At 33.5% G+C, this 24,338-nt stretch overlaps 4 protein-coding genes across 4 annotated transcripts; all 4 read right to left on the reverse strand.

Moving 5' to 3' along the window:
• Nucleotides 1–1,001: 1,001 nt before the first annotated feature.
• On the reverse strand, nt 1,002–4,241 carry LOC105333776 (uncharacterized). Its single transcript, XM_066071212.1, has 6 exons — nt 4,121–4,241; nt 3,539–3,908; nt 3,127–3,292; nt 2,659–2,732; nt 1,929–2,059; nt 1,002–1,282 (listed from the first exon to the last, which is right to left on the reverse strand). Exons 2-6 carry the CDS (start codon nt 3,887–3,889, stop codon nt 1,108–1,110), a joined length of 897 nt encoding a protein of 298 aa, XP_065927284.1. The 5' UTR covers nt 3,890–3,908; nt 4,121–4,241; the 3' UTR covers nt 1,002–1,107.
• Nucleotides 4,242–5,204: 963 nt separating this feature from the next.
• LOC105325337 (uncharacterized) lies at nt 5,205–6,766 on the reverse strand. The gene is made up of 5 exons (XM_020065959.3): nt 6,576–6,766; nt 6,327–6,423; nt 6,059–6,190; nt 5,881–5,945; nt 5,205–5,678 (listed from the first exon to the last, which is right to left on the reverse strand). Exons 1-5 carry the CDS (start codon nt 6,660–6,662, stop codon nt 5,460–5,462), a joined length of 600 nt encoding a protein of 199 aa, XP_019921518.3. The 5' UTR covers nt 6,663–6,766; the 3' UTR covers nt 5,205–5,459.
• A 2,386-nt stretch (nt 6,767–9,152) lies between these two features.
• LOC117692254 (uncharacterized) lies at nt 9,153–10,629 on the reverse strand. Its single transcript, XM_034479696.2, has 5 exons — nt 10,470–10,629; nt 10,257–10,353; nt 9,979–10,110; nt 9,793–9,857; nt 9,153–9,582 (listed from the first exon to the last, which is right to left on the reverse strand). Exons 1-5 carry the CDS (start codon nt 10,554–10,556, stop codon nt 9,364–9,366), a joined length of 600 nt encoding a protein of 199 aa, XP_034335587.2. The 5' UTR covers nt 10,557–10,629; the 3' UTR covers nt 9,153–9,363.
• Nucleotides 10,630–11,760: 1,131 nt separating this feature from the next.
• On the reverse strand, nt 11,761–23,348 carry LOC105333777 (myeloperoxidase). Its single transcript, XM_066072250.1, has 15 exons — nt 23,314–23,348; nt 20,640–20,785; nt 19,519–19,639; nt 18,711–18,922; nt 18,164–18,343; nt 17,789–17,834; nt 17,450–17,559; nt 17,148–17,246; nt 16,633–16,719; nt 16,072–16,397; nt 14,524–14,687; nt 14,188–14,400; nt 13,558–13,724; nt 12,716–12,818; nt 11,761–12,216 (listed from the first exon to the last, which is right to left on the reverse strand). The coding sequence occupies exons 2-15, from the start codon at nt 20,782–20,784 to the stop codon at nt 12,075–12,077; spliced, it is 2,115 nt and encodes a 704-aa protein (XP_065928322.1). The 5' UTR covers nt 20,785; nt 23,314–23,348; the 3' UTR covers nt 11,761–12,074.
• Between the last annotated feature and the right edge of the window lie 990 nt (nt 23,349–24,338).

The raw sequence follows: 24,338 nt of genomic DNA on the forward strand, positions 1-24,338 counted from the left end.
TTTGGTTGAAATCTGCCCAGTGGTTCTTGAGAAGAAGATGAAAAGTGTACGACGACGACGACAACGACAACGACGACAGACAACGGACAAATTGTGATCAGAAAAGCTCACTTGAGCCTTTGGCTCAGGTGAGCTAAAAATACTTAACTTAATAAAATGTGGTGATAAAAATCACTATAACATGCATTTATAAAATGTTTAATACTGATAATAGGTTTGGTTAAAAATCCATGTATTTTTTATAAAATATTCTGATGTACATAAAATTAAAGCCAATAAAATCAGAGAATATCATGGTATAATGCACATGAAAATGTATACAATCCAAGAGCAAAATTTAAGCTTTATTTATATCATTTAAACATTTTCATTTAAAACAACCTGTAACATTGATTTTTTTTTAATCATATAATATAAAAATACCCTGTACAGTTAGTGAACATAATCAATGTTTTGATAAATTTATTGTACATTCATTTTTTTTAATTTATTCCATGATTGTATATAGTTCATGTATTAGATTTTAAATAAAGCAAACCAAAAAATGACATGTTAACAACCAGTTTTACCTGTATACAATCAGAATACACATTATATGCACATGAAACTAATAAATTGAAATTCCTATATTCTAATTTCTTGACACTAAAGTATTACAAAAATACAAGGTATATGGTATAACAAAAATAAATTTTTACCTATTTCTATCTCTAACTAACATTATTCTCAGTAGGATCAAGGATCATTCTGGACATTCTACAATGAATAATCCGATCATTATCTCTTCTGTGGATGTTAATTGTCCCTGGTTCATTTTAATACACTTTTAAAACGTTGAATGCCCTTCCAACCATCCATCTCATTCACAACATAAGGAAAACATCCTTCTCCTTTCACAGTCTAAGTGGATTTTCTACACCATTCTCCCTTTTCCTGGATTTTCTACACCACATTTTCCCTTAAATCTCTCTTCATAGATTGTCTACACCTCTGTATTATCCACAAAAATATCTCTCTCTCTCTCTCTCTCTGGATTGTCTACACAACTCTCTTCCTCGTCAACTGTTTGACTTTGGCCTGATAATTGTCCTCCGTCAGGCGGTACCCTCAGTGCTGCAGGGTCTGTCTGACCACGGGAGAGATGTTGGGGTCATTGTATTGGGCCCAGCCCCGGTAACACTTCATGATAAGGTTGTTCTTCCACCGCCCTGTGGGGCCCGCACAACGGAGCCACCGACCCACCTGTCGTTCATCATCAGCTGACCTACGACCTCTGTAGAATCTGGACAAAAGGGGAGAAAACTCATGTTCATGAAAATGTCAAAGTTGAAATACTTGAATTGATTTGATCAAAATATGCTATACATCAAGAACATGGATAGGAATTTCAGATGCATGTCTTTTATTTCTAACCACTAGCATTCTGGCAAGTGTTTTTACTCATACTGTGATTTCACTTAATACATGTACCTGAAAGGCTAACAGTATAAATGACTGCTTGTTTCATGCAGTCATGATGTAAAATATGTGTATGCTATCATGAAAATGAAATTCAGAGTTTTCTGATGGATTGGAACTTTTAATTCAAGCCAGGGTAAGCCACTTTATGCTGCAACTCCTATAAAGAGTTGTAAATCTCCATTACATGTGCCATGTGGATAGAGAAATGCCACAGCTGCTTGTTACATATAATAATATTGGATCTAATGCAATACTTTATCCATTTCTTTTTTAGATTTATACTACATAATGTTGTGGCAATATTGTGATTCTTTATCTATTTTTAACCTACATCAAAATACTTCTCTTTTAAATCTATTTTACTTTCTCTTTTACTTTACTTCTCTTTTAAAACTTGTTGATTTCAACACAACGAGTCAAGCACATCAACTTGTTATCACACCTGAGCAGCACCTGTGTGTTTTTACCTGCAGTACCACTGGAACCAGCCGTAGGGGTCCTGTTTGTGGATCCAGCCACTCTCCTCCCACATCTCCAGGCTTCCCCCACACTTGACCTTGTAGGTGTTCACCCCCTCGTCGTACTTGGAGGAAGTTACCTGCAAAGACACAATGCATTATACTGTATACAGGGAAATATATGTTCCAGCTTTATTTTTCGCCCTCGTTGCTAGCGGGCGAATTTAAGGCTGGACGAGTACCATTGTCTCATAGTATCTTTCTTTAAACACAACTGTGTCTGGCAAATTCAAGATGTGTCAAACTGTTTGCAAGTGTAGAAAGGCTAAAATTACACCGTGTGAAAAGAAGAATGTATACAGTAATACATGAAGTGTTGACAGGGAAAACAAATATTTGTACTGTATACATATCAGGGTTGTCTCTAAAAATTGAAGTAGAAGGAAGAAATAAAAAAGTGAAAGCGTTATAGGTGGGGCAAGTCCCCGCCCCCTGGTCTTACATATGTAGATACAACCCTGACATGTACATGCATATACAGAAAAAGTTTTGCCAGTTATTTTATTGCCCAATTTTCCTTCATATGAAAATATCTTTTGTCTACTGTGTAATCAAAAGTAAAACTTCTTAAATTAAATACTGAATGTACTAGTATGAAGATACATAGAAAAATATGTACATGTAACATTTAAAATTTTCAAGACCAGAAAAATGAAGACATTTGAGCTTTATGTCAAACCTTTTTCTTGATGTTTAGTCCTTCTGTCCAATCTTTAGGCAGCTCTAGGAACGCCTCGTCTTTGTACTGTTTACCTGAAAAATTAAAATAACATGTAAATTTACATATAGTGTACCATATAAAAAACTATGAATGTTTGTCCTTTAAACATCCTTATGAAGTGTACAAAGTTTGATACACATGCATACGAGGGTTTTCTCTGAATTTTGCTAAAAGGGCTGAAATGGACACACACATACATACACACACATGCACAGCAGCGATGCTATATCCCCCTTGCAACAGGTTGCGCGAGGGGATAATTAGCATCTGTATGCATGCTTCTTTTTTTTTCAATACACTGGCAATTAGGTTTCTCTGAGGGAACTACCAGCCAAAATTTGACAGTGGTTACTTCATTGGATAAATAAAATGTCATTTTGGGGTGTTTTAGTTTAATTAGATTGACTGATCATTAAATAGCTATACCAGTAACAGATGAATAGATTGGACGAAAATAAGTCCCTCCAAAACTGCCTGCTTGGAGAACTTCCTTCGGTGTCATGTTTGGATGGAATTCTGGGAAATCAGGAAATACAAGTTCTCCTTTCTTGTTTCTGGTTGGTTCTTTTGCTGAATATTTAATTTGGCCAACCTGTTGACATAATAGTGGAGCAAAAAATTCAATGCCTATACATGTACTTAATGCCTGATAGAAATCAATGATTATCAAACGTGTTGACTAAATTTTATATATTACAAGGGAAATTTTAATGATATTTGTTTATTTTCCTACATCATCTACATACATGTACATTGACCAAAGATAAAAAAATACAAATAGTCATAATGTTATTATTTCTTGTAGTTTCCAAATTGTTTTTAATTAATCTTTCTTTACCGTTTCTTTGTTTGTTGCAGGGTCCACAAGTTTAGGATAGGTTTTCTTTTGCTTGCTAGAAGAAACTTTACCATCAGTTTCATCATCATCATCATCGGTTTTCGGTGAGGTTTTCTTTCCTTTGGCTGCTTTTGAAGAGGTTTTTCTCGTTGAGGCTGATTTTTTGGGCGATGCTTTCTTCTTCACAACTTCCTTTGGTGATGCCGTATTAATTGAGGCCGATTTCCGTGGTGTTGTTGTCTTTCTTGGAGATTTCTTTTTTGATTTTGTTTCTGCAGAGGATGCTGTCTTTTGTCTCTTGGTACCTGAACTAGGGGATTTCCCCACTTCAGTAGATTTCCTCTTTGGCATGTTTTTTAATATGCTATTTCTTTAAAAGAAAATAAAAACAAACACACGTAAATAAGTAGCTTTCACTCTCCCGCGCACGTTGTTGTATATATAAATGTAGATTGAAGCGTGGGTTAGGCCTAACTTATGTAAGAGAGAAATTTTATCACCAGTACAAAGTATCGACGTTTCATGCAACACCCACTTCTATGGAAGCAGGGTAAAACATAAACTTAATTCAGTAAGATTTACCTCTCACTCTAAAGATCCAAGTTATCAATGTCAAATGAGATAAATACGCAGTTCTAGGCTATAAGTGGAAGTTAAAAATCCCGGTCGAAAAACAACAGGAAGTAGTACAAGTACACTAAATATGAAAAACCGGCTGATTTGAATCAACGAATTCCGGATTTATATTCGAAGAGAGAGAGAGAGAGAGAGAGAGAGAGAGAGAGAGAGAGAGAGAGAGAGAGAGAGAGAGAGAGAGAGAGAGAGAGAGCAAACTCAATAACTCAATGAAAGTAATGTTTAGCTGTGTATTAAGTGTTTGCGGTTGGGGAGGGGGGGGGGGGGGGGGTCGTTTAATACATGCATGTACGTGACTGTACATGCCCCAGTACATGATATATATGTACATATTGTAATAATTGATTTATGGTACAAGTTGCCTTTCAATATCATTTTATTTTATATTTAACATTGCAGTATTAACTTACAATAATCTATCTTTTCTAATTATTGTCTGCAAAATGATGGATTTCTGTATCCTACATGTAGGTAATACCCGAAATATGCAATGTACATCAGAGACAATAGTGTTATTTATGTCTCTGGTACAGTGTATGTAATTCATTGAATTATCATTGATGAGAAATAAAGCAGCAATACATGACAATTATAACAATTACAGTCAAGAAAATTAATTACATTTTGCAGTTTCAGTTTTAAAAAAGTTTATACACGTGCACGTGAAAATTATGATTTATTTGAAAGTTGAAAATTCAATGCTTATTTTTAAAAGTTTGATGCAGAAAACAAACCCAGGTCACAAAATTACGACAAGAAGATATTAGTACCAACAAATTGATGACGCCTCGAACAGATTAATAAAGCAAGCCACCGATATAAATGTGTTTTTATAATTAAAGGTGATTCATATACCGAAACACAATTAAGCATTAAATTTATCAAGTTTTCATTAATTTCATAATTACATGTATGTTTAGCTGTAATTTTAGTGAATATACATGTATGCCAAGCAAGCATTTTTCTTTTAAATTTTCATAAAATTTGACAATAAAATATTATTAATCTTTGAAAAAGCAAGAAAACACAATTTATAGATAATTTAAATGATTTTATTGGTGAGTGGTGACTAAAACGCCACAACACCCCAACCCCTCCCCTAAGTGACTAAAACGCCACATTAAAATGCAAAAATACATGGTAAGGTGACTAAAGCACCACAACAAAAACAAAGTTCAATTGCCACGTCACTAAAACGCCACCACTGAGATCCAAATAGTCAAGTGACTAAAACGGCACAATAACTGCATTAGATCAATACAGTCAAGTGACTAAAACGCCACATTTACTGAATGTCATGGAACTTCAGCATCAAAAAGTCTTTTGAATCTCCTCGCCCAAACTTTTTCTTCAGTGACATTGTGACTCTCTCAAACACTCTGGGTCTTCTGAAGCAAAACGGACAGACTTTGCTCTTTGTCACGTGACCAATGGATTTGGATAGGCTCACTGTATTTGGTTCGCTTGCTTTTGTTCTTTGAAGATGTCGCTGAAATCGTTTGATCTACAAAATGGAGAAACATCCAATTATGATAAGCATTTTTTTGTTTAATATTAAGGTCTTAAAAGTTTCTTCGAAGAATAAAAAATGCTGGCAAAAATAGTTTATAACGCCTTAAATATTGGGATATCTCAAATTTGATATTAATTTACATGCATTTTTTGAAAGATATAAATATGTATTGTACATGCAATTAAATACATACGTTAAAAATTGTCTCCTTGCTGTTATGCAGAATTCTTTCGTATCTTTCAGCTGTCTTTGTCATTTCTACCAGAAAAAAAATCACGAATCAGGAATCGAACACAATCTTTTTGATAATAATTTCATTATTACAATCAAAATCAATGTCAAATTGAATAAGAGTTAAACCATGTACCTACCGTTGTTGACCAGGGACAGTAGATGCTGCCCCCACATTCTCTGGAGGGTGGTCAAGTCGGTCTCTGTCACCGTGTTTTTCTTCAACGCCTCCATGAAGAGAAAGCCGAACAAAACGTACTTCCTTTGTTGATCTGAAATTAAAATTAATTATCGTCAGGTTATAATGAATAACTGGCCCATTAGAATTAAGAAAAATCGTGAATTAAAAAAGGGTAACTTGGGTCACATCTAGATTACAATGAAATCTTGAATGTATTATTTACATACCAGCAACTTCTTTGTTCTTGTAGTAAGAGAATCTACCAAGTTGATCAAAATTCTCCTCTCCATAGAGAAACATCACCAGCTGCAGAATGTGTTTCCTCTGTAAAACAATAACATTAAGTAAAAGAATTAATTTTAAAAGCCCAGAATTCGAAATTAATATGTCAGATTGTGTATATGCAATGCGATGAACCAATGTTAAGGTCTTTAAACTCATAAGCAAACAACAAAATGTATAAATAGCAAACATACCACGGGCGTCATTGTCCGTGTGTTTGTGGAGGACAAGTAGTCCACCAACAGTGAACGCAACCGAGCCTCGAACCCTGCTTTCTCCATCTTGATCAGTAATAGAATCCCTGCAATTGATTTTGCCGATAAGAGCGTGTGTTTATCTGTCGATTGACAACGATAATAGTTCGCAACGTTTGTGACGTCATGTCATTATGATGTGCAGCGAGACGACGTCACGAATAAAGAGAAAAAACAAACAAAAAAGTTCATGTTTTCCGGATTAAGTTTTTTTTCCACATGCATCATCCTGCTTTGTATGGAATCTATAACACGTTGCCGGTTAGTCGTGTTTGTTAATCAGGAGGTCTGAATGAATGTGGCTATTGTTAGACTATATTTAACTCATTTATATGAAGAGTTATGTATAAAGATATGAGTTATTCACCTTTCGCTTCTTCGTTCCGTGACATCGAGCGACATCATCTTTTTGAGCCAATTTAAATGAGGACTACATTATATCTGTTTTTCATAGATGATCTGTTTACGAAACAATATACAACCATTATTTGGTACATATAGATTATCAATACAATTGAAATCTCAATTAATTCTAATGTTTAAGTTTCTATTTATTTCTTCTCTATTGTAGATATTTGACATTCGACACCATAAAGATTATTGTTTGCATATTACAAAATATGGCATCCTCCGTGACTTCCATTTTGCAGATTTAAATTTTGAACAATTCTTGGATATTAAGGGTCCTCCACATACCTGGGAAAAGTTCTGCATACAAGTCCATTCTTCTAAATTACAAAAAAATGTGGATTTCCAGCATGTGTTCGAATTGAAAATGACAGGAAAAAAAAATTAATTTTGGGAGAAAAAATCAACTTTTTAAAATCTTACAATTACTCATGAAAATAAAAGTCCCTTCGGTATTCGAACTCGGGACCTGCGAGTCGGTAGGTCTAGGCTACACCCATTGCGCCACAGAGAGAGTTATTCAAGTGATTTGTATCCATACACTGTTGCAGTTATGAGACCACATCTTTAAAAAAATAGAGATTTAACACCTTAATAAAGTCACAGCAATAACGTACCGATCTAATGCAGACCCTATCTTAATGTATGGCACCTGTATCATAGGGTCAACTCAGTGCCCTGGCGCCAAAAATAGGCGCCTATATCGCCACTTTTGAGACCAGATTCCGTCAGGGGACACCTAGCGGTATCCCCGAGAATCGGGTCTCAGCTAAATGGCATACCTCCTAGTTTGGGCACCGTTTAGAGCCCCTATCTAAATTTACGGAACCTGCATGTATGATACATGTAGGGTCAACACAGCGCCCTTACGCCAAAAATCGGTGCCTATATCGCCACTTTTAAAACTCGATTTCGTCAGGGGATAGCAGTACCCCAAAGGATTCGGTCTCAGCTATACTCTGTCCCGAGTTCTTGCTTCCACCACTTTTCGCTTGATATTTCGATAATAATAAATACCTATATGCTCAAACTACTTTCATCCATTAATATGAAAAATGTCCAGATTATCTGTTTTCAAACACCCCATCTACCGCTTCAGGTTTCAATACACATCCCAAAATAAAGAGTCTACGGGGGTTCTGGATTGCATCAGCCATTAATAAGCCCGAATGATAACGTTGAAAAATTGCGCGAGGTGTCCCGAGTACTACCGAATTTAGAAGAGATGTAAAAATATCCCAATATAAATCAGAGAGAGAGAGAGAGAGAGAGAGAGAGAGAGAGAGAGAGAGAGAGAGAGAGAGAGAGAGAGAGAGAGAGTAAACTCAATAACTGAATAAAAGTAATTTTTGGCTGAATATTAAGTGTATGCGGTGGGGAGTTGGGTCAGGAGTCGTTTAATACATGTGCATTTGTACCTTAAATCAATTGATTTCTGGTCCAATATGCCTTTCAATATCATTTTATTTTTATTTCATATTTAACACTGCAGTATCAATCATGAATTACAATACATCTATCTTTTGTTATTAATGTCTGCAAAATGATGGATTTCTCTATCATACATGTAGGTCGTATTTTTTAGATATTACTTGAAATATACATTGTATGTAATTCATTGAATTAAAATTATGAGATTGAAACAAAGCAGCAATACATTACAATTATAACAATTACAGTCAAGAAAAGTTATTACATTTTGCAGTTTAAGAAAACGTTTATACACGTGCACGAGCAAATTATAATATTTGAAAGTTGACAATTCATAATAATTGCTTATTTTAATAGTATGTGGCAGAAAACAGAACAATAGGTCGCAAAATTATGACAAGAAGATATTAGTACCCATAAATTGATAACGCCTCGAACAGATTGATAAGACAAGCCATTGATATTATTTTGTTTTTAAAATTCAAATTTGTAGTTCATATATTATACCGAAACACAATAGAGCATTAATTTTATTAAGTTTTCATTGTTAAACAAATTATTTTATAACTGTGTTTAGCTGTAATTTTAGTAGATTTACACGTATGCAAAGCAAGCAATTTTCTTTTAAATTTTCATAAAATTCAATAATAAGATAACCATTGAAAAAGCAAGAAAACACAATTTACAGATAACTGAAGTGACTTTATTAGTGACTAAAACGCCACAACCCCCACCCCCAAGTGACTAAAACGCCACATTAACTTAACGTTAACGTGCAAAAATGCATGGTAAGGTGATTAAAGCACCACAACAAAAACAAAGTTCAATTGCCACGTGACTAAAACGCCACCACTGAGATCCAAATAGTCAAGTGACTAAAACGCAACATTTACTGACTGCCATGGAACTTCGGCATCAGAAAGTCTTTTGAATCTCCTCGGCCAAACTTTTTCTTCAGTGACATTATAACTCTCTCAACCAATCCGGGTCTTCTGAAGCGAAAGGAGCCGACTTTAATCTTTGTCACGTGACCAATGGATAGGTTCTCTAGATCTGTATTTGATTCGCTTGCTTCCGTTCTTTCCAGATGTCGCTGAAATCTTTTGATCTACAAAATGGAGAAACATCCAATTATAAATATGTATTTCTTTAAATTCCAGCATAGTCGGAAAATTACGATCAAACAGAAAAAAAATGAAACATTGCCGACAAAAGTAGTTTATATCACCATAGATATAGGTATATTTGAATTTGATAGTACATGCATTTTTAGAAACTTAAGACATTATAAGTATTTAACGTGCAATTAAATACATACGTTAAAGATTGTCTCCTCGCTGTTATGAAGAATTCTCTCGTATTTTTCAGCTGTCTTTGTCATTTCTGTCAGAAAGAATTAAAAAACATGCATAAGAAATCGAACACATTCTATTTGATAACGATTTTATAATTACAATCAAAATCAATGTCAAATCAAGTAAGAATTAATGAACAAGTAGCATACCATTGTTGACCAGGGACAGGAGGTGCTGCCCCCACATCCTCTGGAGGGTGGTCAAGTCCGTCTCTGTCACCGTGTGTTTCTTCAACGCCTTCATAAAGAGAAAGCCGAACATAACGTACTTCCTTTGTTGATCTGAAATTAAAATAAATATCATCATTATGTTATCAAATTACTAGCTAGTTAGAATTAAGATATATCATAATTTTATCTTTAAAAAAAAAGGTGAATCGGGTCACATAGATTAGAATGAAATCTTGAGCATTGTATTATTTACATACCAGCAACTTCTTTGTTCTTGGAGTAAGAGAATCTACCAAGTTGATCAAAATTCTCCTCTCCATACAGAAACATCACCAGCTGCAGAATGTGTTTCCTCTGTAAAACAATAACATTAAATAAAAAAAAAAAATTTTAAAGCCCAGAATTCGACATCAATATCTCAGATTGTGTACATGTAAGCAAACAACAAAAAGTATAAATAGCAAACATACCACAGGCGTCATTGTCCGTGTGTTTGTGGAGGACAAGTAGTCCACCAACAGTAAGCGCAAACGTGCCTCGAATCTTCCTTTTTCCATCTTGATCAGTATTTGAATCTTGCAATTGATTTTGCCAATAAGAGCGTCTGTTTATCTGTCGATTGACAACGATAATAGTTTGCAACGTTTGTGACGTCATGTCATTATGATGCGCGGCAAGACGACGTCACGAATAAAGAGAAAAAACAAACAAAAAAGTTCCTGTTTTCCGGATTAAGTTTTTTCCTACATGCATCGTCCTGCTTTGTATAGGATTCTATTACACGTTGCCGGTTTTTTCTGTTTGCCATTCAAGAGGCCTGGGTGATTATAATTATGGTCATTTTAGGCTACATTTCACTCCTTTAGATGCAAGGTCTGTATAGAGATATGGGAACTGAAGTTTAAATATGTTTGCATCATCATTCATTTTTACATGCAGTTTGTATTCATTTGGTGTTACCCGTACTGTTATTTGTTATTATCCACCTTTCGCTGCTCCATTTTTTAGCCAGTTTTAATGCCGACTATATTGTATCTATCTTTCATAGATGATATCTGTTTACGAAACAATATACAGCCGTAATTTGGTAGATAGGTTATCACCACAAACCTCAATTTCTTTATGTTTAAATTTTGTTTATTATAGAAATAGGACATTCGACATCATAGAGATTATCGCTTGCATATAAAAAAAAAACAATAGACGTGACTTCAATTAAAATTGCGGTTTTAAATTTTTATCGAATAATTCTTTGAAATTTAAAAATTTTAAATTTGTTTTTAAATTTCAAATTAAATAACACTATTGTTAGAATATGTTTACCTTTGGTAATAATATGTAATTTAGAAAATAAAAAAACCAAATGAATCTAATCTATGCACATTTCTTCGTATTTATTTATTGACCCTATGATACAAACATCTAGGAATGCAATACATTTTTCTTAGCTCTTTATAGTTAATATTTTTCATAATTATTGGAGTCAAACATGTTGACTAGTAATGGCTACCAAGAGAAAATAAAGTCACAGCAACATCGATCTAATGCAGAAAATCAACAATCATAAATCAAGGGTGTTTTTTCTTAAATGAAAAGTAATACTATACGTTGATGACTCTTCTTTGTAACGATATCATCTTCTTCCATGAAATTTTAAAGCTAAGTAATTTATTTTACATTAAATTACGCCTTTGTTTATTTTCTTTGCAACAGGCAGTACAAAAAACCCAGAAATCCATTTGAAAATCAATATTTTATTTAAAAAATCAGTTGGTTTGATTTACAAATTATATATGTTCAAGTAATAAGAGTAAAAAAAATAAAAATTAGACGAAGATGAACAATAACATTTATCCTGTTTATAGAATATTCAAGCAGATACATTGAAAGTGATCCATTATGGAATAAACCATACAAGCATGAAGAATGATAATTACAAATGAAAGTAAAACATGATACAAAATTCAACACCCATGGAAAGTATTTTTTTCTCTCATAAAGTATCCTGTTATACAAAACATGTAATCATTTATATAACACAAGTGTCAATTTGAACGAGTTTCAGGGTTTCTAAATCACGGTTTCTTGCCCTTGCCTTTGTCTTTGTCCTTCCCTTTGGCACCTCTATTCCATATCCATCCACCCACGTTGGAAGTTCTGTGTCTCCAGCGAGAAAAGTCGATGAATGGCAGGGAGGAACAAGTCACTAAAGGATTGCTGTAAACAAAACACCAGCTGTAAATGTGCTGTTAAACATACAACTCACTAAAGGATTGCTGTAAACAAAACAACCAGCTGTAAATGTGCTGTTTAATATATAATTCACGACAATGATTGCTGTAAAAAAAAATAAACAGCAAGATGTGAATGTGTGTTCGACTGTTTTTGGTTTCTACATTGCTCATAACGTAAGGGACATTGGCATGCCAAAATATGTGTTATTGTAAAATTCGTTGAAAGTGAAATTCGTTTCTGAACTGGTTCGTCTGCTTGCTTGTTATCCTATATAAAAGCAAGGAAGTTATATCAGGGACGTTTTTACTATATGTTAGCATATACGTCCCTGGTTATATGGAAGCTTAAATATATTATAATTCTTTCCAACTTTTATCTTCTTTGCTTTAATTTAAATGAGGCAATGGTAATTTACTTTCTTTATAGTGCAACAATTCAGTTTGTTCCAATTTTTTCTACTGAAATCAAGCAATAAACTCACTCTGCACTCGTTAAAGAGTGAGCATCCTTCTGAATTATCTCCAAACCAAGGGTTTCGCACAGAATCTTCGATAAAGTCACTTTTCGTATCTCTTGTAACTGTCCTGTAAATATAGTTTTCTCACACTTTTAAAGATAGTAAAAGAACTATGACTCAGAACAAACAGATTGCTTTGACACTGCACGTGATGACTGACTTCCATTCCTTTATGAGTTATATATACTGTCTATTTTTTATATTGCTTCGCAAGGTAAAACAAGTTTATTTTAAATTTTAAAAATCTTCAGAAGAGAAGTTTGAATTATGAACAAGCAGATACAAAGTACAATTGAACTCTGCATGTAAAGGTTGTCATTCAAGTAAGCTGAATGGTCAACAAATTACCGAAAAGATACATGTACACCTTCCAATATTTTAATCATACGAAAAATTCCATGTATTTTAGCTTTGATATTTCAATTTTCCCTGTATTTTTAAACAAATATTAGATAAAGGAGGTTGGAGGAGGGGGGGGGGGTTTCAAAATATAATGTAATATAAAAACCATCAGTTTTAAGCTGAAACATTTTATATGTGCATGATTTCTGAAGCTGTCGACTACTATTTGGTGAAGAAAAATTTCATATATTTTAGTATAGAATTTTATCATTTTCCATTATCTTTATATGGAACTCTTCTTTTAAAGGAGATCAATAGTGTCTAAAATGACAGTCACCCCAGCCCCCTTTAAATAGACATAAGTTTAAAAATTACCACAACCATCCAGCCATCTTTAACCAACAGCAGCAGTTTGAAAATTATTTTTTTCTCTTTCAAAAAGATTTTCATCACTTTGTACTTACGCCTTGGGAATCCCTCTACTCCATTCGTCTCGTACCAGTATCGGTCTCCGAACTTAATGTCATGGAACTGTCTCCCTAACAAGCATTCGAAGAGAGGCCCGACAAGTGCGTCATCACGAGGTGTCTCCGTGACTCCGCCAACAAACACATCTACGTCATTAACATCACTGTAATGGAAATTTTTAACGTCATATATAGAATTTCAAACGTTTCTTTTGGATGTAAGTTTTGTTTAGTTATAATAAAAAGGAAAAGAATAATCATTTGCATAACTTTAATTCGCAAATCGTAAAGTGTGAATTCATCAACAGTACTCTAGTGTGTTAACAACATGATACGTTCTATTTGTCAGAGAGAGAGAGAGAGAGAGAGAGAGAGAGAGAGAGAGAGAGAGAGAGAGATTTTCATGCAAATACAAATGTTTGAAATAGCTCCAAAAAAGTTAGACTTAAATGCTTTAGAAAAAAGGTGTAAATTGTTTTGAAAAAGGGGGCAGAGTGATACAGATACAATGTATGCTACGTGTACAAGTAAAACATATGAAATGTGTAAAGAAATATCTAACAAAGGTTAATTAAAATGTAAACTGGAAACCAATATATTGATATAAATCACCAAAGTAAACCTCACTCATAAGTATTTTGTAGTCTAGTCCTGACGTCAGCGCTATGGTCCACTAAATTCGCAAAATTCTGGGCTACCGGAAGTCCACACCATTCTCGCCATGCATTGTAGGAAGGCAGGGCATGGTCCCTTCCTCTCTGGATGTTAAAGGACATGAGGTCAAAGGTTAATCCATTCACGTCACGGAAAAGTTCATTTCTCACTGCATCCTCAACTTGTCTGAAAATCATATGCATGGACTCTAACCACATTGAAGAAAGCTACACTGGTTCGTGTTTTGAAATGAATGAAATGCAAAAAAAAAAACAACTGAAAATTTAAATTATGCGATTGGATTTGTACCTGTCCATTTTCCTAGCAGGAGTATCTAATAAAAAGCGCGCCAAATCCGGAATGTTGCTTCCGCCTTGCGTGACAACAATGTGGGGGTCCATTAAAACGTCTTCCGTTTTAAAAGTTTGGGTTGTTGCAAACTGCATAGTCTTGTAGCCAAACTCAGGGGGTATCTAATAAAATAGAAATTCATTGAATACTACTAATTAATATCGCATCAGATCACAGATAGATCATTGTAATTTCATATATTACAGAAAAAAAATCACTAGCTTTCGTCTGCTAACGAACTTAAGGACGTTGTATGTTGTCAACAACTGTTGTTTCGTATTACATATAACACCTTTTATTAAAATACATAATTTGAAAAAAATTACAATTATATCTTATCACAATAAAGATGCGTTGTTAGAACAATTGCTGCTCTAAATACATATCAACTTATCACTCTCTCTTTCATCCGGAGGTAGAAAATTATAAAATGACCGGGACGATATGGTGCTATCTTAATGCTCATTTACTTTTATTAGATGTTGATTTGATTTGATTTGAACATATTTTTATTGTACAAAAATTACAACAGGGATTGGGCACAAGTTCAAAAACTTAGACCGCCCTCTCCCAATACAAGTATATAATACAGTAAAAATAATGTATGCACAACATGTAAGGTCAACAGATCATATGACAGTAATATAAAAGTTTTCAATAGTGTACAAACATCAACTAAATCTTTTTGTACTTTTGATATAACGATAAACTAGAGAAAATAAATGTTTGTTTTCGCTGACACTGATTGCGTTGTCGCCCCAAAGTAGGACATGAGTATTAACAATATTTAAATTTACAATATTGAAAATTTCATTAAGCAAAATATTTCTGGCCTCTTTATATTTATTACAAGTGAAAAAATAATGATAAGTGTCTTCGAGCTTGCCACACGAACAGAGTGGACTGTTGATAATATTACAACGAAAAAGATCACTATTTAGTACACAATTATGACGAAGTCTAGTATGAATAATATTAAAAAATCTGTCACCATAATTAAAAAAATCAGGAGTCGCTTTCACGGACATCCTTTGAAAGCGCATTCCATTCATTAACAACAGTGGGAACAAATGAAGATTTATACAATTGTAAACGACATTTTGATTCACTTTCAGAAGCCTTTAGATATTGTTTGTTGTAATTTCATTGGTATTATTACATAATAGTATAGTGAGTATAGTCATTTCGTTATTATATCTTTAAATATAATTATTAGATGTTACAGTTCAAACTATTTTAAATCAGCCGAACATGTCTATATTGTCCATGGGAGATATAAACTATAAACAACCCTGACAGGAAAGTTATGGGCATTTAACAGCAGAGCAATTTATTGTTTAAACTGCTGACCCAAAAATAAAGAAAATATATTAACAATATCTAACCCCCATCAATCACCAGCACTGTTATTGACTCATTTAAATGAAGATTTTCTCAACCAAATATGTACTGACTATAATTTATAATTACAAGGGTAAAAATATAAAAACTCTTTGCATAAAATACCTGTGAATGTCCATACCGGAGTGCTGCTGTGGCAACGACATTTTTCACGGTAGGGTTCACATCCGGGTCATATTTTCTCCAAAAACCACGTGATTGTAAATCCAAGTCGAGGTCCTCCCTTATTTGTTTTCCCAAAAGGACCGGAAGGTATTCTCCATAGGTAATTTGCTGAATAATGGCGCCCATAATTTTCTTCGTCTCCAAGAAGATCTCGTGACTTCTGCAGTTTCTTACTTTTCTTATTCCTTCCGCTATGATATTGTGTAGGCGGAGGAATACAACATGGAGTCCGCTCAAAGACGGTGCTTCATTCACTCTTTCATCGCCTGGAAGTAAAGGTTAAAAAGACTATCTGAAATAGCTATGCAAATGAAACATTAAACTACCTTTTAAAATATTTCACACTTACTAGGGCAAAATATGACAGTGTAGTTTGTGTACAACTCAGATGATACCGCTTTGAGTTTGGCGGATTCTTAGTAGCAAAGACAAGTTGTTTACATGCACAAAAATAGTTGTCTTCTTTTAAAAAAGCTTTCTTTTATTATTACGATGCCGTACCTCCAAGTTGGCAGAAATCGCCTGCTTGATGGATATTACAAATGCCTCCATCAGGAAGTAAATCGCCTTCCGAGGTCCTGAGAGATCCTGAAACAGAGTGTGATTAGCTTTACAACTTCTACTTACATGTGAATGTAAGACGATTCATTATTTCAGTAAATAGAGACATGAATAGGTAGAGCCTTTGGTCACACATTGTATGTTATTGAATGCAATGTCTGTCCACTGACATGTAATTATTGAGAATAAGAAAACGTCACTTTCAGAAGCCTTTAGATATTGTTTAATGTAATTTCATTGGTATTATTATTAATTCCTTTGACTATTGTTTAAACAGCTGTATAAGTATGGATACTAGTACTTAATGTTAAATTGACTAAAGCTATAACTTGATATTCTATAATGATTTTTTCTGAAGGTGAGAGAGAGAGAGAGAGAGAGAGAGAGAGAGAGAGAGAGAGAGAGAGAGAGAGAGAGAGAGAGAGAAGCTCTATTTCAATCCTGTATTCAGTTACCCAATTTCCCACTCAAGTTTTCATTAAATGATTTAGTGTCGCCATAAATCATCCCTCCGTCAATGTAAGAAGACAGACGGTTCACTTGTTCTCTGTAACCTGAAAGTAGAAAACGAAAGTATACACCTAAACAGCATGCATTTATAAGCAAACTCATCACTATTATAGTTTGCAGTAATAATAATGAGATGTATTATGTAATTAGTAGTAATTGTGTATTCACATAAAGAAACACATATAAATTTCTTTTTTACTTTTTACTGCCTTTTAAAAAACTTTGGTTAGCCGTTTATTGTACTCACCTATAGAGCAGAAACTGTTGAAAGGAGCCGGGATAGACCGGGGGAAGTCCATGCAGGTGTGGGTATAGCGTGGGTCGTCGGCGGGAATCTCTATCCCAAAACATTCTGGGCTGAAATCAAGACAACATGCAAGGGCTCATTAATTGCTTTAACAATTTCCCTGTATTATTTTGAAGATCTGAATTTGATTACATTTAGAATATGATTTTTTTTAATTTTTTTTTTTTGGTTTCTTTTTTATTTCTGCGTTGGTATTTTCTTGTTTCGTCTTTAATTACTAAGAATAAAAAGAACTGTTTTCCCCGAAAAAACCATTTGAAGCTATATTCTGTAACTTACTCTGCAATATCGTCCCCGCAGCAATCTAAATGTTCGCCGTCCGTTCCTGCGAGTCATTAAAAATAAAAGTATAAAGATTAACACAGTCTTTTCCTATGTTAAGACAATTGTGTTGTCATTGTTGATGGTATTGATAATTCAAAATATATCTTGGAAAAGTTTAAACTTATTAATGATGTTTAAAAAAAGATGATGGATATGATGTTGATGATAATGATGATGACTATGATGATGATGATGACGACGAAGAAAATGATGATGATGATGATGATGATGATGATGATGATGATGATGATGATGATGATGACGATGATGAAACTAAACAAACATAGCCACGATGGTTCAAGTAAAGGTTAAAAGTTATGATTCGCTCACCAATAGCTATAGGAGTGAAGGTCAGGTCATGGTCAATGAACTGACCAAAGGTAAACAGCATCAGGTTCCGCTTGTCGTCGGCCGGGGTTTCCGCGTCCCCCGACAACACATTGTTACTAATCACTCGTGGACTCGGGAGCTGTCCGCCATTTTTACTTGTCTGGCGAGGTATGTTGTATCCTTGAATTATGATATTTATGTACAATGGATATTTGTATGAATCTTGGCTTTTCATGTATCTGAATTTCATGGTACATTAAGCAAATACTGCCGAAACGAACTGAACGATAGATGGATGAAGTTATGTTTTGGGATATGAAAGAATCTCGAAATGTTATTATAGAAGAATAATAATTATTATTATAATCGATAATATTATGTATTAGCAGTTTTCTGTACTGTTGTTCTTGCAGCACCGTGGTAAATGTAACTAATACATATTTATCAAATTTAAGTATTACACTTTTATATATTGTACTAGTTTTTGCCTTTTGTGCTCAAAATAAAAGCATTGAAAAATTTATTTTGTGAAATTTTATATTTTTACCGTCATCATAGACAGCCGGTAGATACCGCGCATGCGCATGCAGAGCCACGCCCCATGTTGGATTTTTGAGATTGTTACAAACACCATTGGCGCTTCTATACTTTGATCTTTTGTAGTCATCACAGGCAGGGGTTGTTTTATCGCAGAGCTGCGTATAGAACGATTTCTGATAATTGTAGTTTCCATACAGATCAGTGAAAGAGAGCCCACTTCTGCAGAAAAAAGTATTTGGGTTTATTATACAAGAGAAAAAGACAATGGAAATCGTAGTATCCGAGAGCACTATGTACAGCGTTCAATTGTTTCCGTTTTCATTGAAATAATTCTTTTTAAATATGAAAAAATAAATAAGAGAATAAAAAGCTTAACAAGAAGAGATTTGTTTTCAATATAAGTTTGATATGTACATGTAAGTGTATTTTCTCATGGCAAAACATGACAATGTAAACCTTTAAGGTGTATTTTTGACGTGTCTTTAAAACTTGTTTTCTTTACATAACGCTTTTTTTGGCATTATATAAATACTAAAATTAAAAAAAAAAAGTATTTCGTTTATCTTATCGGTATTATGTTCGATGCATGCATACACATTGCTAAAAATTATCAAAAATCTCTTTCTTAAAAATGTTCATTTGTCAAGACATACCTTGAGTTTTACAAAGGTTAAGTAGAAAATGTCGAATTTTGAACCATGTTTCGAAAATGCCTAACTTTGAACCAAGTTTCGAATTGACAACTATTTCTTACTCCAACTGATCTGAAATAAAAACTTTTTTTGAAAGATTTACCTGTAATTTTAAAGATTTACCTGTCGATAATGTTCTTGATGAGGTTGACGTATTTATAGCCGTCCCTAGCAATGCTGTCCTCGTCGTTTCTTTGCTGCTGGAGAAAGGCGAATCCGTTCCCAGTGTCAGGTATTTCAGAAACTAGGGGAAAAGAGAGCTACATTACAGTGGGTAATCAACACTCATTGGTAAGTTTTTAGGGTAGTAGAGGCAAGTTTCTTGGTATTTGGTGTATCTAATTTGTAGCTCGTTATAATTTAAGGGTTAAATGGGGGAAAATGCTGCTTTACTTGTTTTTCTTTTCTTTTCACTTTGTCGTGTTAGCTATGTTTTTGACATACTAGATATTCAATGTTCCATATAGGTAACATACCACTACCCATTCAACCCGGTAAAATAGAAAATCAGTGCACCTATGAGTTTCTGTATTTGAAACAACACAGTTGAAAACTTATGCCAGTTTGCGTCATAGTTTACAATTAATAAGAGGAACGAACTTAAAATGCTCAAAAGAAACCATTAGAAAAATTTGCATAATTTTACACAATGACAAATAACTAAACTATATACTATGAAATATTTGTCCCCGTTTTATTTTTGCCCCTTTTGCAATAGATGTCAGAGGGCGAATTTAAGACTGGGTAATTTATAACGAGACAAAGTTATCCCTGTTGCAATGACTTTGGGCAATTTCAAGACGGGACAAAGTTTTACAAAGTCTAGAATGGCGAAAATAAAACTGTAAACAGTTAGCATCAATGTAGTCAACAATTTCATTGTAATAAAATATTCATCTTTTAGAAATGCCAGTTCATTGGATACAGTCATTCGACACCAAGAACCATGAGCGCCTCTTTGCCATGTGAAGTTATATCAAGGTATAATCTACATCTTGTATACTGTGTTATTTTTGTCTTTCTACATATGAAAACGTTGTCACACGTGTAGAATTCGCCCGGAAACAGTTAAAAATGGATATTTTTTTTTCTGATTAACACAGCAGTGAAAAAATTGTTTTAAATTCGCTCAGTTTTGAATTTGCCCTCTAACAATAAAGGAGAAAGGGGCAAAAGTAAAGCGGAGGCGAAAATTTCCCTGTATATTTTTGTTTAGATATTGTTTATATTACACATGTTCTTACCTTCCGGTCTTGAACAGGTTTTTCGCAGAGGTTCGTCGTATGTTTTTTGAATTGCCTCAGTGATGATGTCATCAATTTCGTCGACACTTTCAACATGTGTCGTCATAATGCTCACCAACAACATTAGCAGGTGGCAGTACTTCATTCTGAAAAGTATCTGTTTATCTAATGATTTAATGATTAATTAAGAAATGAATTCAATATCTATGTTTATTTATGTTCATGGAGTAATGTGTTATTAAGTCCAGTGATGAGCCTCTCGACGCCGGATCAGAAATCTAAATAAAATGCTTCTACTGACCACGGTGCGTCAGATCATTAATATGCACTTGATCGCATTTACTTATTAGGAGGAGAATGTTGTAGCGCAGTGTCCGTGCGTATTAAATGAGGGTGCGGGAAACACAGCTCTCCGGTAGTCATCTGGAAGCTGTCTTTCTGCCTTCTCTTTTTATACAGGTAAGATAAATTAAAACACTTTCGCGCATTCTCAAAAGTAAAGTTAATAGATTCAGAGGGTTCAACCAATACTAGTATTTTATTTTCAGAGATTTTTGTTTTGTTTATAAAATATTACTGAAATCGTTATGATATAGTGGTGGAGAATCCGGGTTTCCAACTTGTCCTAGCCACGCCACGGAAGAGCCAACAACGACCTAGTGCATACTAATGATCTGACGCACCGTGGTCAGTAGTAGCATTTTATTTAGATTTCTGACCCGGCATCGAAAGGCTCATCACTGGACTTAATAACACATTTCTCCATGAACATAAATAAACATACGCTATCTATACGCATGCACTTTAACCAATTTCTATAGAATCTCTGTTATGATAAAGTTTTGATCATAAATATACATACATATTGTAAAAATACGACGCTATTAAACATAACTAATCGCCTACATATAATTTCAGAGGGTTTTTTTTTGGTTAATCGAATTTTCATTAAGTTGTCACAATAAGATACGCTTATCGTCGAACATGTTAATTTTTTTTATATGATATGTATAGCTATAAACTATTATAATTTTTTTTTAGAAAGTCCATATATTTCAACTTATTCTGAGGGAAATAATAAAATCTAAAACACTGTTATCCAGCCCTCTTTTAAAAGGTATACTCCTTTATACGACTACAAATATTTATAAGATACCTATCATCACGCCCTACAGGCTAACCTGATTATGGATTTTACACCTGTTACACCTTGATACGAATGGCAACGTTTACCGAATTAAACAAAATAAAGAGTTTTACAAAGACTTAGTACAAATACTCCCTTAAAGTACAGTGTATTCGTTTTTACATAGAAAACCGACATTTAAAAATTAAAGAAGTCATATTTGAAGCAGATCATTTGATTTTATCAGAATCAATTAATCATTGGAAGAGATGTCTTAATTTGAGATGATCCTAATGTTTAAAACGTTCATTTTAGGTCTAAAACTGTAATTTTCACTTCAACGTTCAAAATGTAAACAAAAGCTCTGTTTACATAGCAAAGAATTGTAAGCTCTGTAACTTGCTTATAACTCAGCAAATGACACTCAAATTTTAGTTGCTTATTAAGATTGCCTTACTGAAGCATTGTTAACAATAAAATCGGAAAAATAATTTTTGACCAAAATCGTGACCATGACCCTTTAATATTGTAACAATAGAACTCCCTTTCACGGTAGTTATAGGCCGTTATAATGGAACTGTCAGATCGATGCGTATCTGTAGATATTGTAATTTAGGTGAAGTCGAGGATGAATTCCATTTCATACTTATCTGTCCATTTTATAAAAGTCTACGGGTATTGTATTTAAAAAAATATTACTGGTCTCGTCCTTCAATGTTTAAGTTAGTTCAACTCCTTGCCATTCATAATCGCAAACAATTGTGCCATCTCGCAATGTTTCTGCGTGAGGCAGGTAAAAAACGGGATGTCGGATAACTAGTACATCCAACTGATGTATTATTACTATCACTATTATTATTAATATTACTATTATTATCATTATTATCATTATTATAATCATTTGATTTATTGATTTATAGGGTCTCTCCTCCTATGAATGTACATGTATGAATAATATTTTTTTAGAATATTGTTTAACGTCAATAGCGAACTGTTTGATTTTGATTGGATAGAGTGTAGCATTATATATTTATAATTATGTACATATGTTTCAACAGCTTATAATTCACTTGAATTTAGCCAATAAACAATACAATACAATACAGTTACTTAAATGGGTCGTAATGACGTAAGGTGTTCAATAAATTAACCATCAGATATGCATTAAAATTTTACTCATAACAATTTTTACATTAAACTATTTTTTAATTAAGGAAAAATTCAAATGTATTAGGAATAAAATGTCCTTATTTGTCTTTATCTTTATATAGAGCTCTTTTTTTAAAGAAGATAAAAAATAACTTTAAAATGGCCACGACCATTCAGCCCCCTTAACTAAATTGTTGAAAACAATTAATGTTAAAGACGGGGGTCTTATAAAAATTATTTGACGCAAGACGTGGAATAATGCAAAAAATGAGAGGCGTTATACACATGCATGTGGTCAAGTCAAAATCCGAAATTTAAAGCTGCTTTATCTTATGATCGTAATCACGTTAGATATATATTGTAAACGGTATTAATAATTTTGTAAATAAAATGGCTTACCTTTTACCTTATTTAGTTTCTTCAAACTGTTTCTGTAGTGTACGTTTCTGAATCATGAAATGTTTCTTTTGTGTAAGGATATTTATATTCATGTACATCCAAAAAATACAGAAAAAAAACCCGAATTGAAAAAAAGACCGAAATTCCTCTCACATGCTCTATTTGCTTTATGACAACATATTTAATTCGGCTACAGAAAATGATTGGTGGGATCGAATATCATTTTTATTATCAAGTGCATATTCAGTAAACCGAATACAATAGTCCGGGATGAATCTTGCCGTAGGAATGGTTGTTAAATATTTAGATTTCGAGCAATAATATTGTTAGAAATCAATAATACAACGCTTTTGAAAATAATTTTTATAATTTTCATTTAATAAATGATAAACAACTAATCTTCTTTCGGTATCATTTTTTAAGTGTATGTGACTAAGACTTTATTTTATTTTTCTTTGTACAGTATGATATATAGCAAATCAGTGTTTGTACAAGAGGGCAATTATATCAATCGACTCCAATCGGAGTCTCTTTATGTTTAATTTCTTCCAAAATATATGACTACAAAATAAAATGCAATTTTACAATTCACCTTTCTTGCATAGAAATTACAGTTCCTGTCAACTTTAAATATTTATACATCTTTTGTATCATTGTTTTGAGCTTATTCAACTGTGTATAGTTTCATGCATATTAAACAATGCAAAAATGACGCAAAAGATTTTTTTTTAAATGATGTGTTTTTAATGTATATTGGGCCAGTTCATGTTTTGGGTACTTGATACGTAAAACGATGCACAGGTATAACTCGACGAAGCCAACAGCGGATAAGGTAGTCAGACTGAGTCAGTGTCATTTCGTTTATATTTTTCATAAATCTTAAATTTTCCCCTCTTAACTAAGTGTTTGATGTACGTATCGATACTTTTCGTTTATTTTGATGGGGATTTTTTTTTCTGTTTACAGGTATTTGCAAGTTTTTCTTTGCACGAGAAAACAAGTAAACAATGTACAGATAAGCTGAT

Source organism: Magallana gigas, chromosome 9 (assembly GCF_963853765.1).
Source record: "Magallana gigas chromosome 9, xbMagGiga1.1, whole genome shotgun sequence".
Taxonomy (NCBI): Eukaryota; Metazoa; Mollusca; class Bivalvia; order Ostreida; family Ostreidae; genus Magallana; species Magallana gigas.

Coding starts and splice junctions, on each gene's coding strand:
- LOC117692254 (XM_034479696.2), bottom strand. CDS start 10,556: ATGGAAAAAGGAAGATTCGAGGCACGTTTGCGCTTACTGTTGGTGGAC. Junction 10,354..10,469: donor CACGGACAATGACGCCTGTG/GTATGTTTGCTA, acceptor ATTGTTTTACAG/AGGAAACACATTCTGCAGCT. Junction 9,858..9,978: donor CCTGTCCCTGGTCAACAATG/GTATGCTACTTG, acceptor TCTTTCTGACAG/AAATGACAAAGACAGCTGAA.
- LOC105325337 (XM_020065959.3), bottom strand. CDS start 6,662: ATGGAGAAAGCAGGGTTCGAGGCTCGGTTGCGTTCACTGTTGGTGGAC. Junction 6,424..6,575: donor CACGGACAATGACGCCCGTG/GTATGTTTGCTA, acceptor ATTGTTTTACAG/AGGAAACACATTCTGCAGCT. Junction 6,191..6,326: donor CAAGAACAAAGAAGTTGCTG/GTATGTAAATAA, acceptor TTTTAATTTCAG/ATCAACAAAGGAAGTACGTT.
- LOC105333777 (XM_066072250.1), bottom strand. CDS start 20,784: ATGAAGTACTGCCACCTGCTAATGTTGTTGGTGAGCATTATGACGACA. Junction 17,247..17,449: donor CAACAGTTTCTGCTCTATAG/GTGAGTACAATA, acceptor TTCTACTTTCAG/GTTACAGAGAACAAGTGAAC. Junction 16,398..16,632: donor CGATTTCTGCCAACTTGGAG/GTACGGCATCGT, acceptor CTTTACTTCCAG/GCGATGAAAGAGTGAATGAA.
- LOC105333776 (XM_066071212.1), bottom strand. CDS start 3,889: ATGCCAAAGAGGAAATCTACTGAAGTGGGGAAATCCCCTAGTTCAGGT. Junction 2,733..3,126: donor AATCTATTCATCTGTTACTG/GTATAGCTATTT, acceptor TTAATTTTTCAG/GTAAACAGTACAAAGACGAG. Junction 2,060..2,658: donor GACTAAACATCAAGAAAAAG/GTTTGACATAAA, acceptor GTGTCTTTGCAG/GTAACTTCCTCCAAGTACGA.